Here is a 21,876-nt window from a genome sequence, read left to right as displayed (position 1 = left end):
GCGATATTAATCGCCTTAATAAGCTCGTGGATATCGTTGTACATTCCATTTAGAAATGGAACTTCTTTTGCCGTAAACGGGCCATTCGTTTCCTCATCGGGTTTAACGTCGACGAATCTGATCACATTTTCGTTATGACGTACGTGTAAAAAGGTGCAAGGAAATTGAATCTCACTTATCGCAACCTCCCATTTTCCATGCAACACTATAGCGTGAGATAATTCCGTGTTGAAGGACGACGTTGTATTATTAGGAAAATGGCGCATACTACTGTTACTCGGGAGTACCAGAAGAAATTGTTCCCCCTCCATCGCGAAGAGAAATTAAACTCGATGCCGGAATCCAGGTATCAAACTTACTGGGATAACCGCGCCAGTTAACTAGCACTTGTTTATTAGCTCCTCGCCCTCTACTCTTTATCACGCGATCAACGAGAAATTGTTCTTCCTCTAGCTTCTTCTCAACTCGTGCTAATTCTTGCTCATAAAAAATACCGTCTATGACTTCGTCTGCTAAATCTCGTAGCTCGTACATGTGAGGATTTTGCCAATCGAGAATACGATAAATTTGAAATATTTCCTCGCTCCATTTAGCCTCGTAACCTTTCTCGAAGGCCGCTTTCGCCCTACTGATACGAACGAGATCTCCAACGCGATATTTAATCTTTCGCGTTCGTTTCTTTAATATGTTGTTTTTCCAACGACGCGATATATTTTCACGTGCGATACGGGCGTTTTCTCTCGTTACTACCGCGGGTTGCATTCTCGTGGACGTGTGACACGTGTGATTGTAAGCACGTAAAACGTCCTGTAGAACATCGACGTAGCGTCGCGTATTTTTATGCGTGAAATAACGCCACATTCGCTCCTTCAGTGTTCTGTTGAAGCGCTCGACAACGGCGGCTTTAATGTCGGGATTGCGCGTTACTCGAAAACGAATATCGTTTTCTTTAAGGAATTTTTGCATTGGGTGCGCGACAAATTCTTTACCTTTGTCCGTTTGTAAGTATACGGGTACTCGTCCTTCGCTTTTTGCTAGTACGCGTTGAAAAGCTTTTGTCACGCTGTTGCTCGTTTTGTCACGTAGCGGTTCTACCCAGACATATTTGCTTAATACATCGATAATTACTAACAGATAGGAATAACCGTCGTTGTAACTTTTTAGATTTCGCAGTTCGATCAAATCTGCCTCCCACACATCGTCGATGTTTGTCACGTTGTAATGCAATCTTGGAAATTTTCTGTGCAATGGCCTGTGCAACGTGTACGCGTCTTGCGATTCGAGCCAGCGTACGACTTCTCCCCGTGAGAAATTCGGTTTAACGGCGCGAGTTAGATTATCCACCGCCGAATAACTCGCATAATTCGACGGATCGTAGTATAGTTTTTCAAACGTCATCGTTATCTCAATTTTTTCTAGCCGGGCAACTGGCTTTTCCCTATTTGCAAAGATACGGGGGTATCAGTTTTTCGTTTGCGAGAAAAAATCAGCGAGCTTCCCTCGTCTATTTTTTCGTAATTTTTACGTTTTTCTCCTTCCTCGGGCTCTCGATACGCTCGACGTGGAACTTGCTCTTTCGACGTAACAGGCGTAGAACTCGCGCGCGGACGAAGTTTTACGATATTTACAGCATCCGCGTGCGCGGACAATAAACTTTTATTTCTCACCAGTGCAGAAGGTATGTTCAGCACACGGAGTAATCGTGCAAACTGATTTCTACCCACTGCTTTCACGGTTTTTCTCTCGCGCATTGCTTCGTTTATTAAGTCAGCGATATTCGAATCTTTCACGACGTTACCATCTATAGTCACGATTCCGTGCTCGTCCCAACTAAGTTTATCGGGCGGAGCTTTTCGAAGCAAATGTTTCATCAGTAAGTGTGCATGATTACGATAAGATTTCGGTACGCTTTCCATTATTTCCTCGATGCTTTTCATCATACGATTATGCTCGCTCGAAATTTCGAAATTTTTCACTGTAATATCTGTGTTACTATTGGAATGTGATGGCGGTCGAATATTGGATGTTCGCGTGGGATCGTAAAAAACGTCATCGCTCTCGTTATCATCGGAGGCATCTCGTGTAACGTTGTCTTCCGCATTTTCGTTTTCGTTACGTACGTCTTTCTGTCTTCGCGCTTCTCGGATAAACCGTAGGTATCTCCATAATGCCTCTTTGTACATTTTCCACCTCTCGCTTTCGTCGCGAGGCCATCTGGAATTGAGAATACGACTCATCTCCGCGTCGAGTCGCGTTAGACGAGTTCCCGGGGTTTGCGATGTGTTATTAGAGCTCAAGGTGTTATCCGAATTTTGCGATACTGCTATTCCTTTTGACTCTCCGTCGACGAACGATGTCGGATTCCGACGTAGCTGATGCTGCTGCTGCAGCCTCTCCAGATTTTCCGTCGAAATTAAAACCATTTTTTTGGCCCTCTCCATAACGTTTTATCTCTACTATTTCGTTCCTTCGATAATTAACGATAATAAGGTCGATAATATAGGTCCGATAATATAGGGTAAAAATCCGCCTCGCTGCACCAACAGCTTTCTTCTATCCTTCCAATTACCGCGTTTTGCAACGACGTGGCGCAGAGCTTTTTTGTATTTGGTTAACCGGTTTTTTTCACGCCGTTCGAGAGAGACGTTACCTTTGAGTATATTAAAAACACATTCACAGATCCAACGAATTAGTTTTTCGTCAGCGCTACGTAAGAAGGTTGTGCGTTGATTTTTGTTCAAATGATAGAGCGCCGCGAGGAGACAGGCGTTTCTCTTACCGATCGAATGTGTGGCGATTTTCGTCGCTCTGTGCAATTTCGCGTCACCCGGCCTCATCGCGAAAAAAATCTACGACTGATACACGCGATTAGCCGTACTCAACTTTTATACGTATCCGCTGGAAAACGATCTACGCGGCACGTAGACGTAATGAAACGTATCGGGAAAAATACACTTTCGAAATCGATACTCGTCCGGAGTTGATTGTTTCAGATCGAGCAACAAATACTCGTGAGGCCTCGATGTGGCGTCGTAGTATGCCTCTTCTAGAAATTTCGGATCGTCGGGATAGACTTGACGCGATAAATGACGAATTTGAGCACGATCACGTGGATTTTTGAAAACGACGATGTAATTTGCGTTAAGCGATATATCGCGCTGTCCACGCCCCTGGTGGAATAGATTCTGCGAGATAAGAATAACACTGAGATTCTTGTGATGACTGCCTTTGGTAAAAAGATCCACGATCGCGTCGCACGACGACGATTCTCTCATATGATCGCCGATTATCACTAATTTCGGAGAAAGCGGATCGTTCGAGTAATCTTCCGGACGGGGTAATTCCTCGCGAAATTCAATTATATTCTTCTTCGCCGTTTTAGTATTGCTGCATCCCCAGGGCTGTTCTTTTACACGCGTATCGTATTGTAATCGACGATAGGCTTCTTGCCATTCCGCGTAATAAAACAAAATTCTCTCGAAGCACACGTCGGACATGAGAGACAGATACCTGAGAAAAGCCTTCACGAAGACCGTCTTCCCGCAGCCAGTCGGACCGCATACGATCGATGTCCAAGGATGTTTCCAACGCACGTCCATTTTGCGAAATGAGCAAACGATCTTCGTGCGCGACTTCAAAAGCAAAAAGGAAAAATTTCATTTTCGTTGATTTCTAGAATGCGTGAAAAAAATAATTTTAAGAGAAGATAAGCTGATTAACGCGCCGTCGGGGGCCCCTTCGCGCGGCGAACGAGTGCTCGCGCCAGCGTACCCCCGCGTGAGCTTGTCAGCGAAGAGCACCGTGGCTGACGAAAAGCTGATCTCACCGCGGTGCGACGCACATAAGCTTATCTTCGCGCGCGTCAAAGAGATTTGCGATCGACGTATATTTCTATCGTTAAACGAGTACGCGACATCGTCGTCGATTTAATAAAATGAAAAAATTTTTCGTAAAAGAGGGATACTTAGACTATTTATTATTTACAAAAAACTTAAATTTATGTTTCTCTTACATAATGCTTAAATACTACGCGAATAAGCGGAAAACTCGCGAGCTTAAAATATAAGTGAGAGAAAGAAAAAGAAGAAGAAGACGTTATTCTCTTCTGAAGCCATACGGAAGGGAATAACGATTATTAATAAATTTACGTTTTACCAATACCGCTGCGCACGTCTTTGTTTCGTTTCGCGTTACGATTTCGTGAAACGCCGTGCGACGGATTGCGCTAAAACGCAAATTTATCGCTACTCTACCCGTTTCTTCTTCTTCTTCTTCATCGCGTCTTTCTCTTTCATTATCTATTATTAATTTCCTAATACTATTAAAATTTATAATACACGAATTCTTATAATTTAACGTAATTCCCTTAACTTTACAGATCTCGTGTCGACGACCTTCCGGTGTACGAACGACGTACGCGTAGAATTTCGGGCCTCCGGACACGAACGACTCGATAAAACTGCCCCGACCGTAGCTCTCGAACTCGTCCGTCATATCGCCCAGAAAATTTCCCGTACGCGGCTCGTACTCGCTCTGTTCACCTCTGTCTACATAGATACACGAGTCTGTATCGCAATACAAAACGCGACCTAACTTCTCTAAATATTTATATAATATTAGTCGCGCTTGTGCCGTCGTCCAAGCCGCGATTACCGGGTTGGTTTGCGCGGAAGGAGCGACCGTCTCTTCGCGTAGTCGCCACGAAACATATATTACCTCGTCGTTGATAGGTAATACGAGTATAAGTTTAATTCCCAGTTGCTTCCTTTTATGCCATATATGCGTTTTCCAAGTTAATCTTTGGTCTAAGTGAACTCTCTAAGTACTTCGCTGAATCTGTTTGAAATATTTTAATGTTGTTTAGTCTTACCGGTGAGCATGAGTCTTTATTCAATGTAAATGTAACATGCACAGATTTATTTTCATTAGCCTTTATTCTCCAAGTTTTAGGTCAGACTCGTATTTTAGAAATATTTCCCTGGAGAATCCTTGATACTTCTTTCGGATTCCTATGTGATGCTATAATGGTTGTGTTGTCCGCGAATGTTCCCGTCAGAGTTTGTTCCAGTTTGTTGGTAGGTCGGCGATAAATATTAGATACAACAGAGGTCCAAGGATACTGTCTTGCTCCGGGACTCCGGATCTGATGGGTTATAAGTCCGAATATTCTTCTTGATGTTTTATTATAAAATATCTGTCTGCTAGATATGATTTAAGTAAGAGATAATAGTTATGCGATAACTGTTTTTTTTATTTTGTAGAGTAACTCTGGGTGCTATATTTTGTCAAATGCTTGAGTAATATCCAGGAACATCGCTAAGCAATATTCTCCATTCTCCAGAGTATTATTAATTTTTCTTACGACTCTGTGCATCTGTTCGATTGTTGCTCTCTAAAACCAAATTGATGTTCTGAAATAATTTTGTTACTAATGCAGCTTGATTCAGCATGAGATTTCAAAGACCTTTAACAGAAAGTAGACTTATTGGTCTATATAAAGATAATTCTTCTGATTTTTTCCTGGTTTTGATATTAGCATAATCTGAGCTATTTTTCATAGAGTTGGAAAGTTTAATCTTATAATAGCATTATAGCAATCTATAATTAGTTATCAGTCTTACTACTTTCTGTGGAAGTTCCTTTATCACTTTGTCTGTAATCAGGTCAAACCTGGCGCTTTACCGTCTTTTAAATTTCGTATTATTTTTTGCACTTCGCCTATTTTTATTTTTTGGATAGAAGAGTTCATTTGCAGCGGTAACTCAAAGTAATTAGAAAGCACCCGTGGAAGCCTCAAGATTATTATTTTAGTTTTATTCGAATAATCCATTTATTGACACATACATGATACACATTTACTTATTATAATATACGAGTATATCACATACATAATAACCCAATTTTATTTTAATTTTTTATTATAATAACCCTATAACTTTTCAGTATTTAATACTTTAAAGTCTGTATTCAGAACGCGTTTTTATTAATGAAAGCGCGCTTTTCTAAAATTCTATAGTATGTAATGTAGTAACGTAAATTATAGCATATTAGCGCGCTAATATCGTTGTAAAGTGCGTTCGCTTTTGCGTTTATCTCGTCTCGTGCGCATCTCTACTCATCAGTCCTGTCAGCTTCCTTTCTGATTGTATAATAGCGATTGTATTATAGCCTCTTTTGCCTCCTTTGTGAAATTTTTCTCTGCTTTCTTCACACGCGTTGTGTCGTGCTCCTCGCAAAATTCGTAGCAATTACGGTCAATTTTGAGGTTTAATACTTTCATAATTTGCAAGTAACTTCTATAACCATCATTGAAATTGCAAATAGCCAGATCTACTGCAATTTCTAAGCTTTTTTTGCCAAGAGCTTGAATTTTCGGAGCTATCGCTCACACACTTGCATTAAAACTTTTGTTGCTATTTTGTGTGTAACCTCCAAGACAACGATTCAATAGTTCATCCTTGCTCAAGTTGTCAAAAATTGGTTTCACTTCATTGAAAACAACATCAGACATTGGCGGTTTATGCTAGTAGGAAGACAGTGATTCGTTGCTTTGGCTTTCTGGTAACTACACCAAGAATTTTCTCCGACAGGGCAGAACTGGTGCTCGAGTGATAATAAAGTGATGATAAAGCGTTGCTCATTTTTTTTCATGTTTTTTTACTAAATTTGGATTTCTCCTTATTGCTAATCCATAATACGAGTATAAAACGAATTTATCAATTAATTTCCCGGTCAGCCTTTCCTATTAATTGTAACTGACTGTCTTTGTTTAATTTAATTCCGTTCTTTTGTTGCTTCATATTTATCATTTCTGATATTAGTCTTTTATTGTATAATAGTTATGTTTTATGTCTAATATTTGAACGTTATTCCAATCAAAATCGTGTGACGTGTCCTATGATTCGTGACAGCCGAAGAATTAATTTTTTTTCTATTGATGTTATTTTTGTGTTCGGAAATCCTCGTTTTTAATTGTCTACATGTTTGTCCAACATAGGACGCGTCACAATTATTACAAGAAATTTTATATATTAGGTTGAGTAAAAAGTCATCGCGTATTTTTTAGCTCAAAGTTGTATATACAATATCTTCATCAATAATGAATGAAATTCAAATTTAAAAAAAGAGTTTTAAAGCTTGAAATCTCTACTTTTAAAAGCTTATCACATTTTTTAAGTTTATATGAGTTTGATAATTTGTACATATCAAACTACGAGCTGAAAAAGACGAAAAATTTTCTTCTCACTTTGTGGATTTGTAACGTGTCCAAAACGAATTTGAGAAAATTTTCGATTACCTATCGTGAAAGCTTGATACTTTCCCTACAAAATCGTTTTTTTTAAATATTCCTATGACTTTTTATTACTGAGTTATCGCGGATTAAATAAAAGAATTATTTTGACTTTAATTGCTCATAACTCCATTAAAAATTGTCGTATCGTATAATTTAAAAAAGAGATTTTTAAAGCTGAAACTTTACTCTATCAAGATATATTTATATTGTTGGTAAGAAAGTAATTGCGGTTTTTACTGATAGATGTCTTTTAAAAAAACGCGATGACTTTTTACTTAACCTAATACTATGTTTTTTTTTTCAATCTGCAGGAAGAGAATCTTTTTGGGCTTTTATCATTTAACTGAGTTTATTGAGATTGAAAAACAATAGTTTTGTATCTTTGATATTATTTTTAAATTTTTCCGAAATAGACTGTACGTATGGAATTGTGAACTAGAACTCGTTTTTTCTTTGTTTTCCTTTTTTGAAGAATCATTATTTTTATTGTCATTTGATATTGAATCATATATAGTCGCGTTGACTCTTATTAGCCTTAATCTGATTGCTATTTGTTATTTTAATGTTTGAGAGTCTGATTTAAATTATTTTTTTTTGTATAAGTCTCTTTTTTGTATAAGTTTCTCTATAAGTCTCTATATATAAACCATATATCATTTTGCAAGTTTCTCCAATAGTTAACGAGATATTAATTATTAAAGATAGCCGAATACACGTGCCCGCCCGGCCTACTATTGCGAAGTGTATACGCCTATTATTTTAGGATTACTTTAGGACACCCTGTATAAAATATTATAGCATTAAAAGTGTACATATATAGTGATACAGCATTTATATAATAAAAAAAATCAAGAATTTAATAATAAATTATCTAAATATTTATGTTAATAGATATTTATGTAAATTTTTATTAGTTGTCGGTAATGTATGTCATTGTTCTTCAATTATCCTCGGGCCTTCATTGATAGTCATCAAAATTTGTCTAGAGTCAACGGTCTATAATATAATAATATTTCGTCGGTGCCATGAGTTACGAAATCGGATTTTAGGTCTACAATAAACGGAATATTAGGAATAGAAACTAAAATTAAAATTTAACTTATTAAAAACCATACATATAACAGCAGTTTTGATAGGTTAAAATCTTAATATTTATTTCTATTTCTAATATTTCTTCTATTGTGTTACTGACGAGAACAAAAGTTTGTTTGCCAAATGTTTCAATATACCTCTACCATAGCTATCATAGCTACTACTTCAATGAGCGCATTTGAGTGAGTTGGAGCTATAGTAGGGGCATATTGGAGCATGCAACACGAATAAAACACGAAGAAAAAGATCACATAGATAATTAAAAAATGCTGTCATTACCGACAATTGATATAATTTTGCGATTATTAACATAAATATGATCCAGATAGCAAACTGTAATCATTTTGACGTTAGTTATTTGGAATTATTGATGTCACTATTTAAGATGTAATGAACGTTATCTTTTTTATCAATTAATAGCATTATTTATTTATGACGTATTGATAACATTATTAGAGATCAGTTAATAACGTTATTCATTTATGCCATTAATTTAAAATAATGACGTATTTTCGACATAGGTTAATATGATGTTATGTTGTTGTGACAAATTCACGTCACTTTTACGATGACATGATAGGACATCAGATTTGTTAAGAATGACCAATTAATTACCTCAAGTAGATGATACCTTATTATCTGGGGAATAATAAATTATTAAAATCATAATTTTTCATTATATGTGTAAATACTACATAGATAATTATATATGCCTGTAATATACTATAATATGATATCTTATATAATATATTGCAAATCATCTTACTTATTATAATATTTTTAAAAGTGAAGTTATAAAATCCAGTTCTTCAGGAAACTTCGTAAAACATAAGCCAAAACAAATTCATGGCAAAATATTTATTCTATAAAACAATATACGACAATGTAAGACTGCAGATACGTACATGCATCACAAATAAGGTGTGAATGAGTATTTTCGTTACTTTTACCAACCCTGATGCTTACTGCAAACACCTATCGTGTTTGAAGACTAAAAGTTTCTGCACACTGGACGCGAAAACGCTTATTGTATGGCAAAATGTGATACGGTAGTCAATAAGCTTACAGCTGCTAAAATGTTTATTGGTTACTGCGTCGTATTTTACCGCGATGCAAGCATTTCCGCGTCCAGTACGCAGAAGCCATAAAGCGGGGAGCACAGACTCTTACATAACGTATAACACAATGCATAAGAAAATAAACAGTGCCAACAATTTTTTAACTACAGACGCATGTCTAAAAGGTCATTTAAAAATGCAGTACATAACAGTAAAACAATGACAATGCATTCTGTGATTAAATATTTTTTCTGTGATATTGATGTATTTATATATTTGTTTTCATCTTAATATGTTGTTTTTATTTTAATATGTTGTTTTTATCTTGTATGTTTTTTATATTTCCTGATGTAGGCAAAGCCTGTAGAGACAGATTTTGAGCAGAGCCTGTTATCAATTTTTGATTGCAGAAAGGCAACAAATTGTACACAGAGTTTGTACTATCAGACATTGTTAGCAAATTGCTGTCAAAAATATGCTGACCTACTGATATATTATGCCAGCAAATTGGTGGCAGAAACCGAACAGAGTCTGCAGCATAATCTGACAGCAGATTGCGAGTAGAAACCGAACTGCTGACATAACTTGACGGCAAATTAGCAGCAAAACCGAGCAAGATCTGTCATTTTACATGGCCTCGCCACGAGATGAATTTGCTTCTTATAAGAAGAAATCGGCCAAGAGTCCTATAAAAATTGGCGTATGTAAATCGCTCAGGCAAATCTAGAGATTCTCAAGTCCTCCTTTCATCGAGTTTAATAACATTTGTAGTTATGAAACTGGCTAATCATAGTCATTCCATTCTTCCAAGGAAGAGCTATTATTAGACAATTTCACTACGGATGTTATTAAATTCGATTAAGCGTACCGTGTAACAGAGGTCTATTACTTTCCTCAAATCTCCCTACCCAACAGTGAAAATCAACAGCGCATGCGTGATCAAATACGGATGCTAATGGCCATCTCTAGAGACCCTTTAATAAAAGTCAGGACATCAAAAAATAGTATTTTTATTGATTTGGCATATTTTAATAATTCCCATCTATATTTGAATATCTACATTCGTATTACTCTTAAATTTCAACAATATAATTAAAATTAAACATAAGTTGATTTGCGCAAAGACTCCTTACTAATCGTAAAGAAATAATTAAAATTAATTAATTTAAAGGCATTAACAAATAGATTTTTACATTACATTGTTGAAACGTATGCGAGAAAAGAATTTGCTGTTGCAGACGTCCAATTTTTCACACCATTTCCTCTACATCTTTCATTAACATTTTTCGCCCATAAAGCACGACGTTCGGCATTTCGAGGAAATGCTTTTATTAGCCTTTGATTGGGATACCCATTGCAATAATTTAGTTACTGCATACCCAATCATTTTTAATAATTGTCAGTACAATTGAGTAACGTATGTACGCATGTTCTACCAGCGCAAGTTTAGATTAGAGACGCGTTATGGTTAGACAGAGATATATTTCTCTGTTACCAATTTTGTTAAAACAATTACCTTGCATACAAAAATCAGCTCGAGTCGCGACTCTTATTATAGGGTCTCTAACATCTCATTTTTCGTTTCTTTCTATCCGCTCATGCATTCTTAGATGACTCCCCTATTCTGTGTTTATAATCTCTTTATTCAAAATCTCGGGAAAGAAAAAATAAACCTAGTAAGTTGAAACGAAACAAATATACGTTTCATTTAAAGTTGTACGTATATTCATCATTTGTTTATTTATATTCATCAGAAACTATAAATCGTATAGAGTTATCACATTTTCAACGTCACAACGTTACTGCAAAGTGAGTTAGAATGAAAAAGCACATAGCTTTCTTTTCTCACTCGCACAAAAGCACATTCTCAGAATTAAACTCTGGTTATAAAGTCTCTAAGTCTCTAAACTTTATCATTTTATATACTATAAGGCCTCGTTTCCACTAAGTAAGATTGTCGTTATTATTGTCCCGACGATTTTTATTTGCCAAATTAATATATGAATTAGTAATAATCATTAATACTTTGTTAGTAATTATTATTTATTAGATTGTTCGGAAAGTAATTTCGTTTTTTCTTATGAAAATGAAAGACGATTTTCAATCAGACGCGTTTCAAATGATCACGAACGGTCGAATTCGGTAAAATTTAATTTCTCAGCGATTTCACGAGTTGTTATTCGCTGGTTTGCATCAATTAATGTCTTTATTGTGTCTTCATATCGTGTCAGCTTCAACTGGCCTTCCAGAACGTGGTGCATCTTCAACATCAAAATTGCCGGATCGAAATTTTGCAAACCAGTTTTGGCACTGGCGTTCTGCCAATACATCTTCTCCATACACATCGGATAATTTTTTTCTTGTTTGAACAGCATTTTTACCTTTTCGATAGTAAAAAAGTAAAATATGTCGAAAATGCTTTTCACTTTCCATATTTGATAGGGTATCAACCAAAAACTACTGCGTAGAATCAATGCGTCGAACTTTTTTCACAAGCAAGCCTTGCTATATCAGCTGTCAAAATATATAATGATTATGCAGCTTAAGTGTGAAGTTGGCTGTGAAAAATACATTTACACAATTAAGTCCTCTGTTGGGAAAAAACGAAATTACTTTCCGAACAACCCATTATTATATTAATAATTAGAGAAATCGCTTTTTCCTTATTACAAGGAATTAGAGTGAGGAGTAGAGAATTGGAATTAGAATTAGTATTAGAAAGCTTAGAAAGAATAGAAGTATTAGAAGGTCTTTCGTGGAGATGAGTGCTTTCTGCATTAGAGAGAGGCCCCAACGAGGAATGTGAATTAGAAATATTAGAAGATCCTTTGTGGAGATGAGTACTTTCTGTACTAAGAAGAGGCTCCACAGAAGGATGTAAATTAGAAAAATTGGAAAGCCTTCCGTGGAGATGAGTACATTCTGTACTAGAGAGGAGCCCCAATGAGGGATGTAGATTAGAAAAATTAGAAGTAATAGAGTTAGTAGGATTGGAAGAAAAAAGCGATTTTTGTTTATTGTTTTCTTTGATTATATTAATATTTTTACTTGATGTTATTAGAGAGTTTGGCGTGTTTTTTATTGATTGATTAATATTTCCCGGGAGATTTTTTTCAGAAGATTTCATGGGACGATATAATTCTTTCTTGTTTTCGTTAAATTCATAATGTGTGTGGAGAAGTTCATGAAAGATTTTATTAACCTCTTGTAATTTAATTGTGGTATTAGAAGTTCGACTTCGTGATCGAGAGTGTTAATTACTTTTACATAAGCTTTATTGTTAATACAAGTAACGAGGGCATCTCCGGCGAATATCCCTTCGCAAAAACGTAATCGAGACAAATAGCTAGTTTTAATTTCTAGAAATGTATATAACAAAACCGGAATTACATTGTGGCGGAATGACCACAGTTTCCTGGGATTTAAACGGGAAGACGCAATTGCGCCAAGCGATGCTTATCAGCATAATTAATATAGGCATTATACTCTGTGAAGAAAGTGATACCTAATATACCCTGTTGCGTTATAGGAAAATCATTTGGAACTATATAAAATACTAATGAAGTTTGTAACATGTGGGTCCTTATTGTCCTTAGGATATTTACGACATCTTTTGTGCGGTTAATTGAAGAATCTTATTTTTGTGAATAGTGTTCGTTTGTGCATTCTAATTTTATTATATTTGGTTGTGTTCCGGTATCGAGCATGAAGGCGGTTGGTCCGCGGTGATTCGAGCTCAACGGAGGGTATGCTTCTGTTGGCGATTTGAAGAACGTGGATTAGTTTTGAACGCAATCAAATGAACGGGACGAGCATTTCCTAGGCCTCGGGGCGTCCTTTTTGCCGAGATCTCCCAGGCAGGTTTCCCTGATGACTTGTTTAGCCCATTGAAGTAGAGTCATTCGAATTTGTATTGCTATCCCGAGAATATACATTATTAAATTATCATTATTATTATTAAAATTGTTCCGATATTGACGCTTGTGACACTCATTAATTAGATGTCCAAAGGCTTTACAATAACTGCAAATCTTTTGTTCGTACTAGCTAGCCGAATTATTCACGGCTCCCTCAGCGGGGGAATCGCGTGAAAATACACAAGGAGACGAGGAGTCTGTGCGCGAAGTGCGAAAATTTCTTTCTTTTTTTTTTCTCCCTCTCTAACCGTTTGCTAATTGCAATTATTTTGGAGCAGGAGTTCCTAAAATCAGTGTAACCCTCTGTTCTGAGTTCAACGCGGTATTCGCGTGGTAATCCTTCGTAAAACGCTTTGAATACGAAAGAATCGATTGACAAGATTTCACTTTGGTTCAAGGACTGATTGAGATTAGTTGACCGTCTTCGATTATGGCGGTTCTGAAGTCCTTAATTTGTCCTATGTAATCTAAGACATGCTTATTCGGTTTTTTATACGCGATACTAAGTTGGCCACGATAGTAATTCGCGCTTCTTCCCGGCCTGAAAGTTTGTTTAAGCGTGTCGAGAAATTTATCAACAGAGGGGTGGTTCTCATCCTCCACTGCCAGATAAGCGTGATGCGTTAATTTATTACGCAACAATCGAACAAGATGAGCTTTGTCGATTAAGGGAACTGTTTCCTTAGCCGTCTTACAAGCGCGAGAAATTGCCAAACAGATATGCCCGTCATATTGAGGTACGAGTTTGAGAGTGTCTCGAACGTATGATTTCGAGTAGGGCACGGCCTCAGATGAAAACGTCGCGTTTACTGAAGGTCGCGGACTGGAAATTAAACGATACTGATGGGCCTTCATTAATCGATGTTGACACAGGTGGTGTTAATGCAGTTCCAGTAAAGAAATTAGCAAGGTGCGCATCACATTTTCTAACGCTTCGGTTCTCTGAACGTTCGCGAACTGTTAGTGGGATCCATCTTGTCTAAGGCTTAGCAACGAAAACAATCAAATATCTCAAGATGCGTGTTAAATCTGAATATCCCCTTTTTTTCTTAGAAATATACGCGTAGATAATAATAATAATAATTTATTAGAATATTAGAGTTATCATATTTTTAAATAAAGATTTTTTTTTTCAAGATTGTAACGTTTATGTCAATTAATTCATTACGGTAAGCGATCTCTTTTTATTAATCTTATCCTAGAAATGATCCCTAAGTTTATTTTACTCATTGTCAAATTTGTTTTATTTTATTTATTTTTTCTCAAATATCAAGATTGATGAATGCGCAATATTGCATGGCAATTGCGTCTAATCATATCTTGTGAATATACATTATTGTTACTAAATGTCGCGGTAATCGTGTTTTATCCCACCGCTGTCACCAGAAACGTTACATGAGCTGTAATAAATTTAGATATCTTTGCGTTTATGAATTACTGTGTTAGGATGCAGTGGTTCTTGTTATTATTCCATCGCTGTCACCAGAAATATTACAAATTTTTATGGTATGAATAGCTAATAGTCATTGAATATTTTTGCGTTTATGTTTTGCCTTCGCGGGATATCGCCTATTTATCTTACGACCTGCGGCTTGATGTACAATAGAATTCTTGTGTCATATTGTGCGTCGCGTCGCTGCCGAATGTGGAGTGCGGAGAGAGAAAGAGAGAGACGATCCAGCACGGCGCGCGGGCAGAACATAGGATTGAAAGAGTGGCGGAGTGTTTATTAGAGTAGGGAAGGTATGATCAGAATGGGAGCGAGTCTCTGGTCGAACGGCAAATCTGAGACTGCTAGTGCTGGCGTATCGCATGCTACACTACATGAGTCCTTTATGATACTTTATCTATAATTGATTTAGAATTTTAATTTAATAGTTACTGTTCTCTTGAAATAGAATTCGGCATTGTTCTTTATCAATATGAGACATCGTGAATTATTTGATTAAGCAATTTATGAATTATTTGTTGAATTTGCCATTGGCGTTAATGCTTCAGCGAATAATCGTAATCGTAACAAATGTCAAATTGATTAGAGTTCATATAGCAAAGAAATTAATGATGGATCCAAGCAATTCAAGCCGTTTCATCATTTCATACTCTTTATGGAGGGGGGAGGAGGATTGAGCAAGGCAGAATATAACGCTAAATAGTATCTATGTTCTTATTGATGAGATATCCGGTTGATTCGAGTGACATGAAATTGTACCGAGACATCGGAAATAACCAGCGGGGGGGCACCGTGGCCCGCAAGCATTCGAGGCCTGTTTAGTGATAGCCACGGGACGCGTGCTCCGCCGGCATGGAGCGGTTGTGTCGGCCCTGGCGTTCCGCTGCTCGGCGGTCAGCGGCGCACGAGATTTCCTGGCTGCGCGCGGTGGCTCGATGCACCCCGTTTGGGAGCCCTCGAAGACGACGGGAGCCGCGGGCACAGGCGAGTCTGGTGAAAAGATTGACGAGTCGAAATCCCTAATGACCTTCAGCTCTTGGTAAATACGTAGAGCTTGAACCCGTCTTCCTGCGCGATTTCTTCTTTTAGTTATTTTACGGGAAGTATTTTTATTACATTACCGATACGGTTAGTTGAATAATTGCATTAAAGAAGCAGAATTAGAAATTAATTGTAGAAGAAATAAATAGTAGTGAAAGGAACAAGCTCCTACGAGCGCGGTCAATTCCGAGAAAGGACAGACTAAGCAGTTCCTACAAGCGCGATTAGTCTGTAGGAAAGGGGGTGAGCTGAGCAGCTCCTACAAGTGCGGTCAGTTCAGGAGAAGAGGGTAGACTAAATAATTCCTACGAGCGCGGTTAGCTTAGGAGAAGACGAAGAGCTGAGCAGCTCTTACAAGCGCGGTCAACTCAAGAGATATAGAAAAGGGGAAAAGTTTGAAAAAACACATGCATATTTTCTTCTTTTCTTTTGAAATTGCGATATATTGAGAGATATTCCGCCAGCGTTTCGGTCTGATCTATCAAAATGATGCGATTAAAAATGACAGCGAGCTCGATTTTCGCCCCATTTATATAGACGCCAGTCGGTGACGCTCGCGAGTCAGAAGAAAGGGGGAGCTCGAATTTCCCGGAATTGGTAATAGGTGCCGAATTTGGAAAATGATTTTTCATATGGAAATATTAGTCACATCGGGCTGAAATTCGGCACGATTGCCACGAATTTAATTTAGAACTGAAGGATCAAATTAGGTTCGCGTTAATTGATGGAATTTTAAAGTAATTAATAAATTAAATTTTAGATGTGGTCCGCGCTGCTCCTTTTCCGATTGGTCGGCGCTCGTTAATGTGACAAATTCGCGTTTACTTATCTGTTTCAGGCTAATTAAGGCGGTCACGAGTAAATCAAACAAAAAATGTATTAAACATAACGCTAGACTTCGAAATTAACAGTATTCTCGGCCAGAGCGGCTACTAAGGATTCAAAGCACGCGCGTCGCGGGCCGTGATTGGTCCGCAATAGTATAATATTCTTATTCTGAGAGATTATAGGCGTTAAGGTGTTCCGATCAGATTAATGTTTCTTAAACCTCGTGTAGAATGATAATGATATGACAGCCCCAACATATGGGAACGATTCCTTAACTTCGCGTGGAGTTATCCTGCTTGGAATTTCATCGCAATACATCGCCACTCAGCACGCGTTTCACGGGTGCTTCGATTGGCTCACGCAACACATGTATCACGCGGTGTCGGCATAACAGAATCATACCATGCCGAATAAGTTTCTCGTTAGGAATATCCGCAATTAATTAATAGAAATACTTTAGATAAACAATATGAGATTAAATAACGGAAAATAATTCAGCGCAAAACGAAAAGACAAAAAAAAATAAAATTATATTTCTATGGAGGGCACGTAACAATTCAGCTTTTATAATATTTTGATGTCCGTCTGGACTATAATCAGAGTTTTTTCCCTTCTTTTTCTTTTTCTTTACGATTAACGTTTTAATTAACGTGTATTAAAAGTTATTCATTTATTTCAATATAATTGACAGTGAATGGTCAAAGACTAGTTTTTGACTAAATCGATAGAATTTAAGTTTGCGATATGGTGAATTTTTGTTTTAGTGAGCTACCTTCTATTATTTTATAATAAATCTATAATAAATCTATAATAAATTTTTGCTTCCAATAAATTTACTTTTTAATAATTTTAATACATTTTAGATTATTATTAGAGTTTGTTTTTATATTATAGTTTCCGATAATAGGTGGAGGTGTGGCTCACTGAAATGAATTAGTTTGTAAAAAAAAAATTTTTTATAATTACAATATTATATTGTCTCTAAGGATGGCTCAAAAGTGAGCCGAAATATGTGAGCGGATTAATTATTAATAAAGTTGTTTTGTTAATTGTATTGGTTTGCACAAAAACTATCGAGCTAGGACTCCTATTGCCCTGTTATATCCAAACACTTCGTATCATGAAAGAGTCTTTAGGAATTAATTTATATTTAGTTATAAAAATAACAAATATTCTAGAAACTAGAATTAAGAAACCGCTGCCACTTTTCTTTATAGAACTGCAGCAAAAGGAAAACAGCATGACATTTACACAGTAAAAAAAGTCTGTTAAATACAATAATCACTTTTGAACAACCATACGAAAAAAGAGAAATCACACAATGTTCCAGATACCAAGCATACGGGCATACGAAGAATTATTGCTTCAGAGGAGTCTCCAAAATGCATCAAACGCAGGAAAACATCTAACTAGTGATTGTACTAAAAAACAGTTTAATGAAGTAAAATGCTGCAACTGCGAAAGATCTATCCTGTATGTTACAAAGGATCAGCAACTGCATCAAAATTTCCTAAGTTAAGGGAAAAAATAGAAGCAGATCCAAATATGAGATCAAATTTAAGAAATGAACAACAAAGCAGAAATGAAACAAGATCAACACAACTACAAGTTATGCTGAGATATTAAAAAAAAATCCTACACATCAACCAAGCTTAAAAGATAATGATGTTTATAATAACAATGGTCGACCAGTTATTATAAACACCAAACACACTTAAACAACAAAACAAATTGGAAATAATGCTCCTTATAGGAAACATAAATACAATGTTAAATCTACTAACAGCCTTGAACTTACTAAAATGAAATAATGGCACATATATTAAAACGTTTATATTAAATACGTATTATATTAAATATGTAATATATTAAATATGTAAATATTAAAAATAGGAATCTGGAATGCCAACGGACTTATTCAAAGAAGTAATAAACTTAAATATTTCTTATCCGAGCATAGACGTAATGCTTATTTCAGAAACGAACATTACACGAAAAAAAGCTACCTAAAAATCCCAAATTATACAATCTACGATACCCAACATCTGGACGGTACAGCACATGATGGTACTGTTCTAATTATTAAAACAGCTATTAAGCATTATGAAAACGAGAAGTATTCTCAGAAATATCTACAATCAACAAGTATCGCTATAGAAGACTGGATAGGACCTATTACTTTTTCAGCCATATATAGTCCGCCAAAGCACACAAACAAGAACATTACACTAATTATTTCAAAGCTGCTAGTCATAGGTTCATTGCTGATTGCGACTACAATACGAAACACCTGTGATCTAGATCTTAAATAATTCAAAAGGAAAACAATTATACTTAGCAATGTTGCAAAATAATCTACACCCGATATCTATAGACGGATCCATCTATTGGCCTGCTGATTGTAGAAAAACTAGACGTTATAGATTTCTGTATTGTGAAGAGGATAGTAGTGCAACGCACTACTTTAAAGCAGAATCATGTTATGATCTAACTTTGAATCATTCCCCAATAATAATTACAGTTAATACAACTGTAGTAAATATAGAGTAACCTCTAACTCTGTCCAATGTAAAAACAAATTGGTCTATTTAGAGACCTTTTAATTCACAAAGAAGTTAAAAAAGGATTCTAAACAATTAATATCTCCGATAAGACAAGAAGACGAAAAATGGGTAAGAACCAGTAAAGATAAAATCAAATTATTTTTTTCGAACACCTCAAAAAAGTATTTTTGAACTATACCTGAAGAAAGATCAAAAGAAAAAAAAGAGTAATATTAAACTACTTTGAGTTACCGCTGCAAATGAACTCTTCTATCCAAAAAATAAAAATAGGCGAAGTGCAAAAAATAATACGAAATTTAAAAGACGGTAAAGCGCCAGGTTTGACCTGATTACAGACAAAGTGATAAAGGAACTTCCACAGAAAGTAGTAAGACTGATAACTAATTATAGATTGCTATAATGCTATTATAAGATTAACTTTCCAACCATGAAAAATAGCTCAGATTATGCTAATACCAAAACCAGGAAAAAATCAGAAGAATTATCTTTATATAGACCAATAAGTCTACTTTCTGTTAAAGGTCTTTGAAATCTCATGCTGAATCAAGCTGCATTAGTAACAAAATTATTTCAGAACATCAATTTGGTTTTAGAGAGCAACAATCGAACAGATGCACAGAGTCGTAAGAAAAATTAATAATACTTTGGAGAATGGAGAATATTGCTTAGCGATGTTCCTGGATATTACTCAAGCATTTGACAAAATATAGCACTCAGAGTTACTCTACAAAATAAAAAAAACAGTTATCGCATAACTATTATCTCTTACTTAAATCATATCTAGCAGACAGATATTTTATAATAAAACATCAAGAAGAATATTCGGACTTATAACCCATCAGATCCGGAGTCCCGGAGCAAGACAGTATCCTTGGACCTCTGTTGTATCTAATATTTATCGCCGACCTACCAACAAACTGGAACAAACTCTGACGGGAACATTCGCGGACAACACAACCATTATAGCATCACATAGGAATCCGAAAGAAGTATCAAGGATTCTCCAGGGAAATATTTCTAAAATACGAGTCTGACCTAAAACTTGGAGAATAAAGGCTAATGAAAATTAATCTGTGCACGTTACATTTACATTGAATAAGACTCATTGATAAAGACTCATGCTCACCGGTAAGACTAAACAACATTAAAATATTTCAAACAGATTCAGCGAAGTACTTAGAGAGTTCACTTAGACCAAAGATTAACTTGGAAAACGCATATATGGCATAAAAGGAAGCAACTGGGAATTAAACTTATAATTAGAAATATATACTGGTTACTTGCTCGAAATTAAAAAATGTTACTGTACACAAAAAAACGCAAAGTACTGCTCTATAAAACAATTATGATGCCAATTTGGACATATTTATCCATATTTAAGAGGGGGGGGGGGAGGTTTGCTTCTAATTTAAATATAGAAATTCTAGAAAGGTTTCAATTCAAAATTCTGAGAACAATAGTAGACGCGCCGTTCGTATCTAACGAAATTATTAGACGAGACCTGAATATTGAAACAGTTAAAAAAGTAATAACAAGCTATGTCTTGAATTACGCTGATAGACTGTGGACGCACATACTAATCAATTTGCGAATAAACTTCTGACTGAAACTGAGAATAAACGACAACTTAACGGTTCAAACTATTAGACTCAATAAATAGATACAACTAATGTAGTTAGATAATTAGATAACAAAAAATCTTTAGAGTCAAAATGATTGCATAATTAAAGGGATGTACTTCACTGGGATTATTTCTACGCTATTTAAAATTATAAAATTTATTTATTATCACAACTTGACAGATTGTAAATATGCTTGCAGTAAAAAATTAAGTTCATATTTAAGCATCAAATGACGTCATGAAGATACGTCGCTAGCGCGCATGCGTGAGTTCCTCTCGCGAATCTTACTCTGTGTTTTACCTGGTGTTCTGATTCAAAACATATATAGCAATTCTCGAGTCAGCGTTGTCATTTTGAATTACTCTCCCTATTCCCCGATCTTGCTTCAGCAAACTTTTTATTCCCTAAGCTAAAGAAGGCGATGAAAGGGACTCGATTTAAAAATATTTCGAACATTTAGAATCGTGTGACAAAAAGATTTGTTACAGTTTCTATAAGTTGTACGAACATTGTCAAAAGTGTATTACTTCTAGCGGGAATTACTTTGCAAGGACAATAAAGGTCATTCGTATATTAATTAAATGGTGTTTATTTTCTCATGACATTCACCGAATTTTATTGCCACACCACATGTGTCTTATAATTTTGAGTTGTATATATTATATCATATAATCTTTGCTATAATAAGAATATATATTTTATCATTATGTTGTAGAGCCAATATTTGGCAAGGCAATTTTCCTACAGTAAATACTGAAGAAGACGGATACAAAGGCACATCACCAGTTACAATGTTTTCGCAGAATAGATATGGTTTGCATAATATTATTGGAAATGTTTGGGAATGGACAGCGGATTGGTGGATAACAAAGCACTCAAGCGATCGATTAATAAATCCAGTAAGCATTTATTTATTTAAATACTTTCTTATTTAAGTGAAAATATAATAAAATATGTATCTTATATATTTTATATACAGTATATATATATATATATATAGTATATATATA

General features: G+C 35.8%; 1 protein-coding gene across 1 annotated transcript in view; it reads left to right on the top strand.

Annotated features, from left to right (window-relative positions):
- Nucleotides 1–21,876, top strand: part of LOC108746716 (sulfatase-modifying factor 1) — a 41,859-nt gene that overhangs the window by 18,883 nt on the left and 1,100 nt on the right. Inside the window, exon 3 of the mRNA XM_018483649.1 lies at nucleotides 21,582–21,765. Coding sequence (XP_018339151.1) covers nucleotides 21,582–21,765 — 184 coding nt within the window. The remainder of the gene's footprint in view (nucleotides 1–21,581; nucleotides 21,766–21,876) is intronic.

The sequence above is a fragment of the Trachymyrmex septentrionalis genome, unplaced genomic scaffold, assembly GCF_001594115.1.
Source record: "Trachymyrmex septentrionalis isolate Tsep2-gDNA-1 unplaced genomic scaffold, Tsep1.0 scaffold189, whole genome shotgun sequence".
NCBI classification, from domain to species: domain Eukaryota; kingdom Metazoa; phylum Arthropoda; class Insecta; order Hymenoptera; family Formicidae; genus Trachymyrmex; species Trachymyrmex septentrionalis.
Note: the sequence above shows the minus strand (reverse complement) of the source record. Positions and strands in the feature narration are given on the sequence as shown.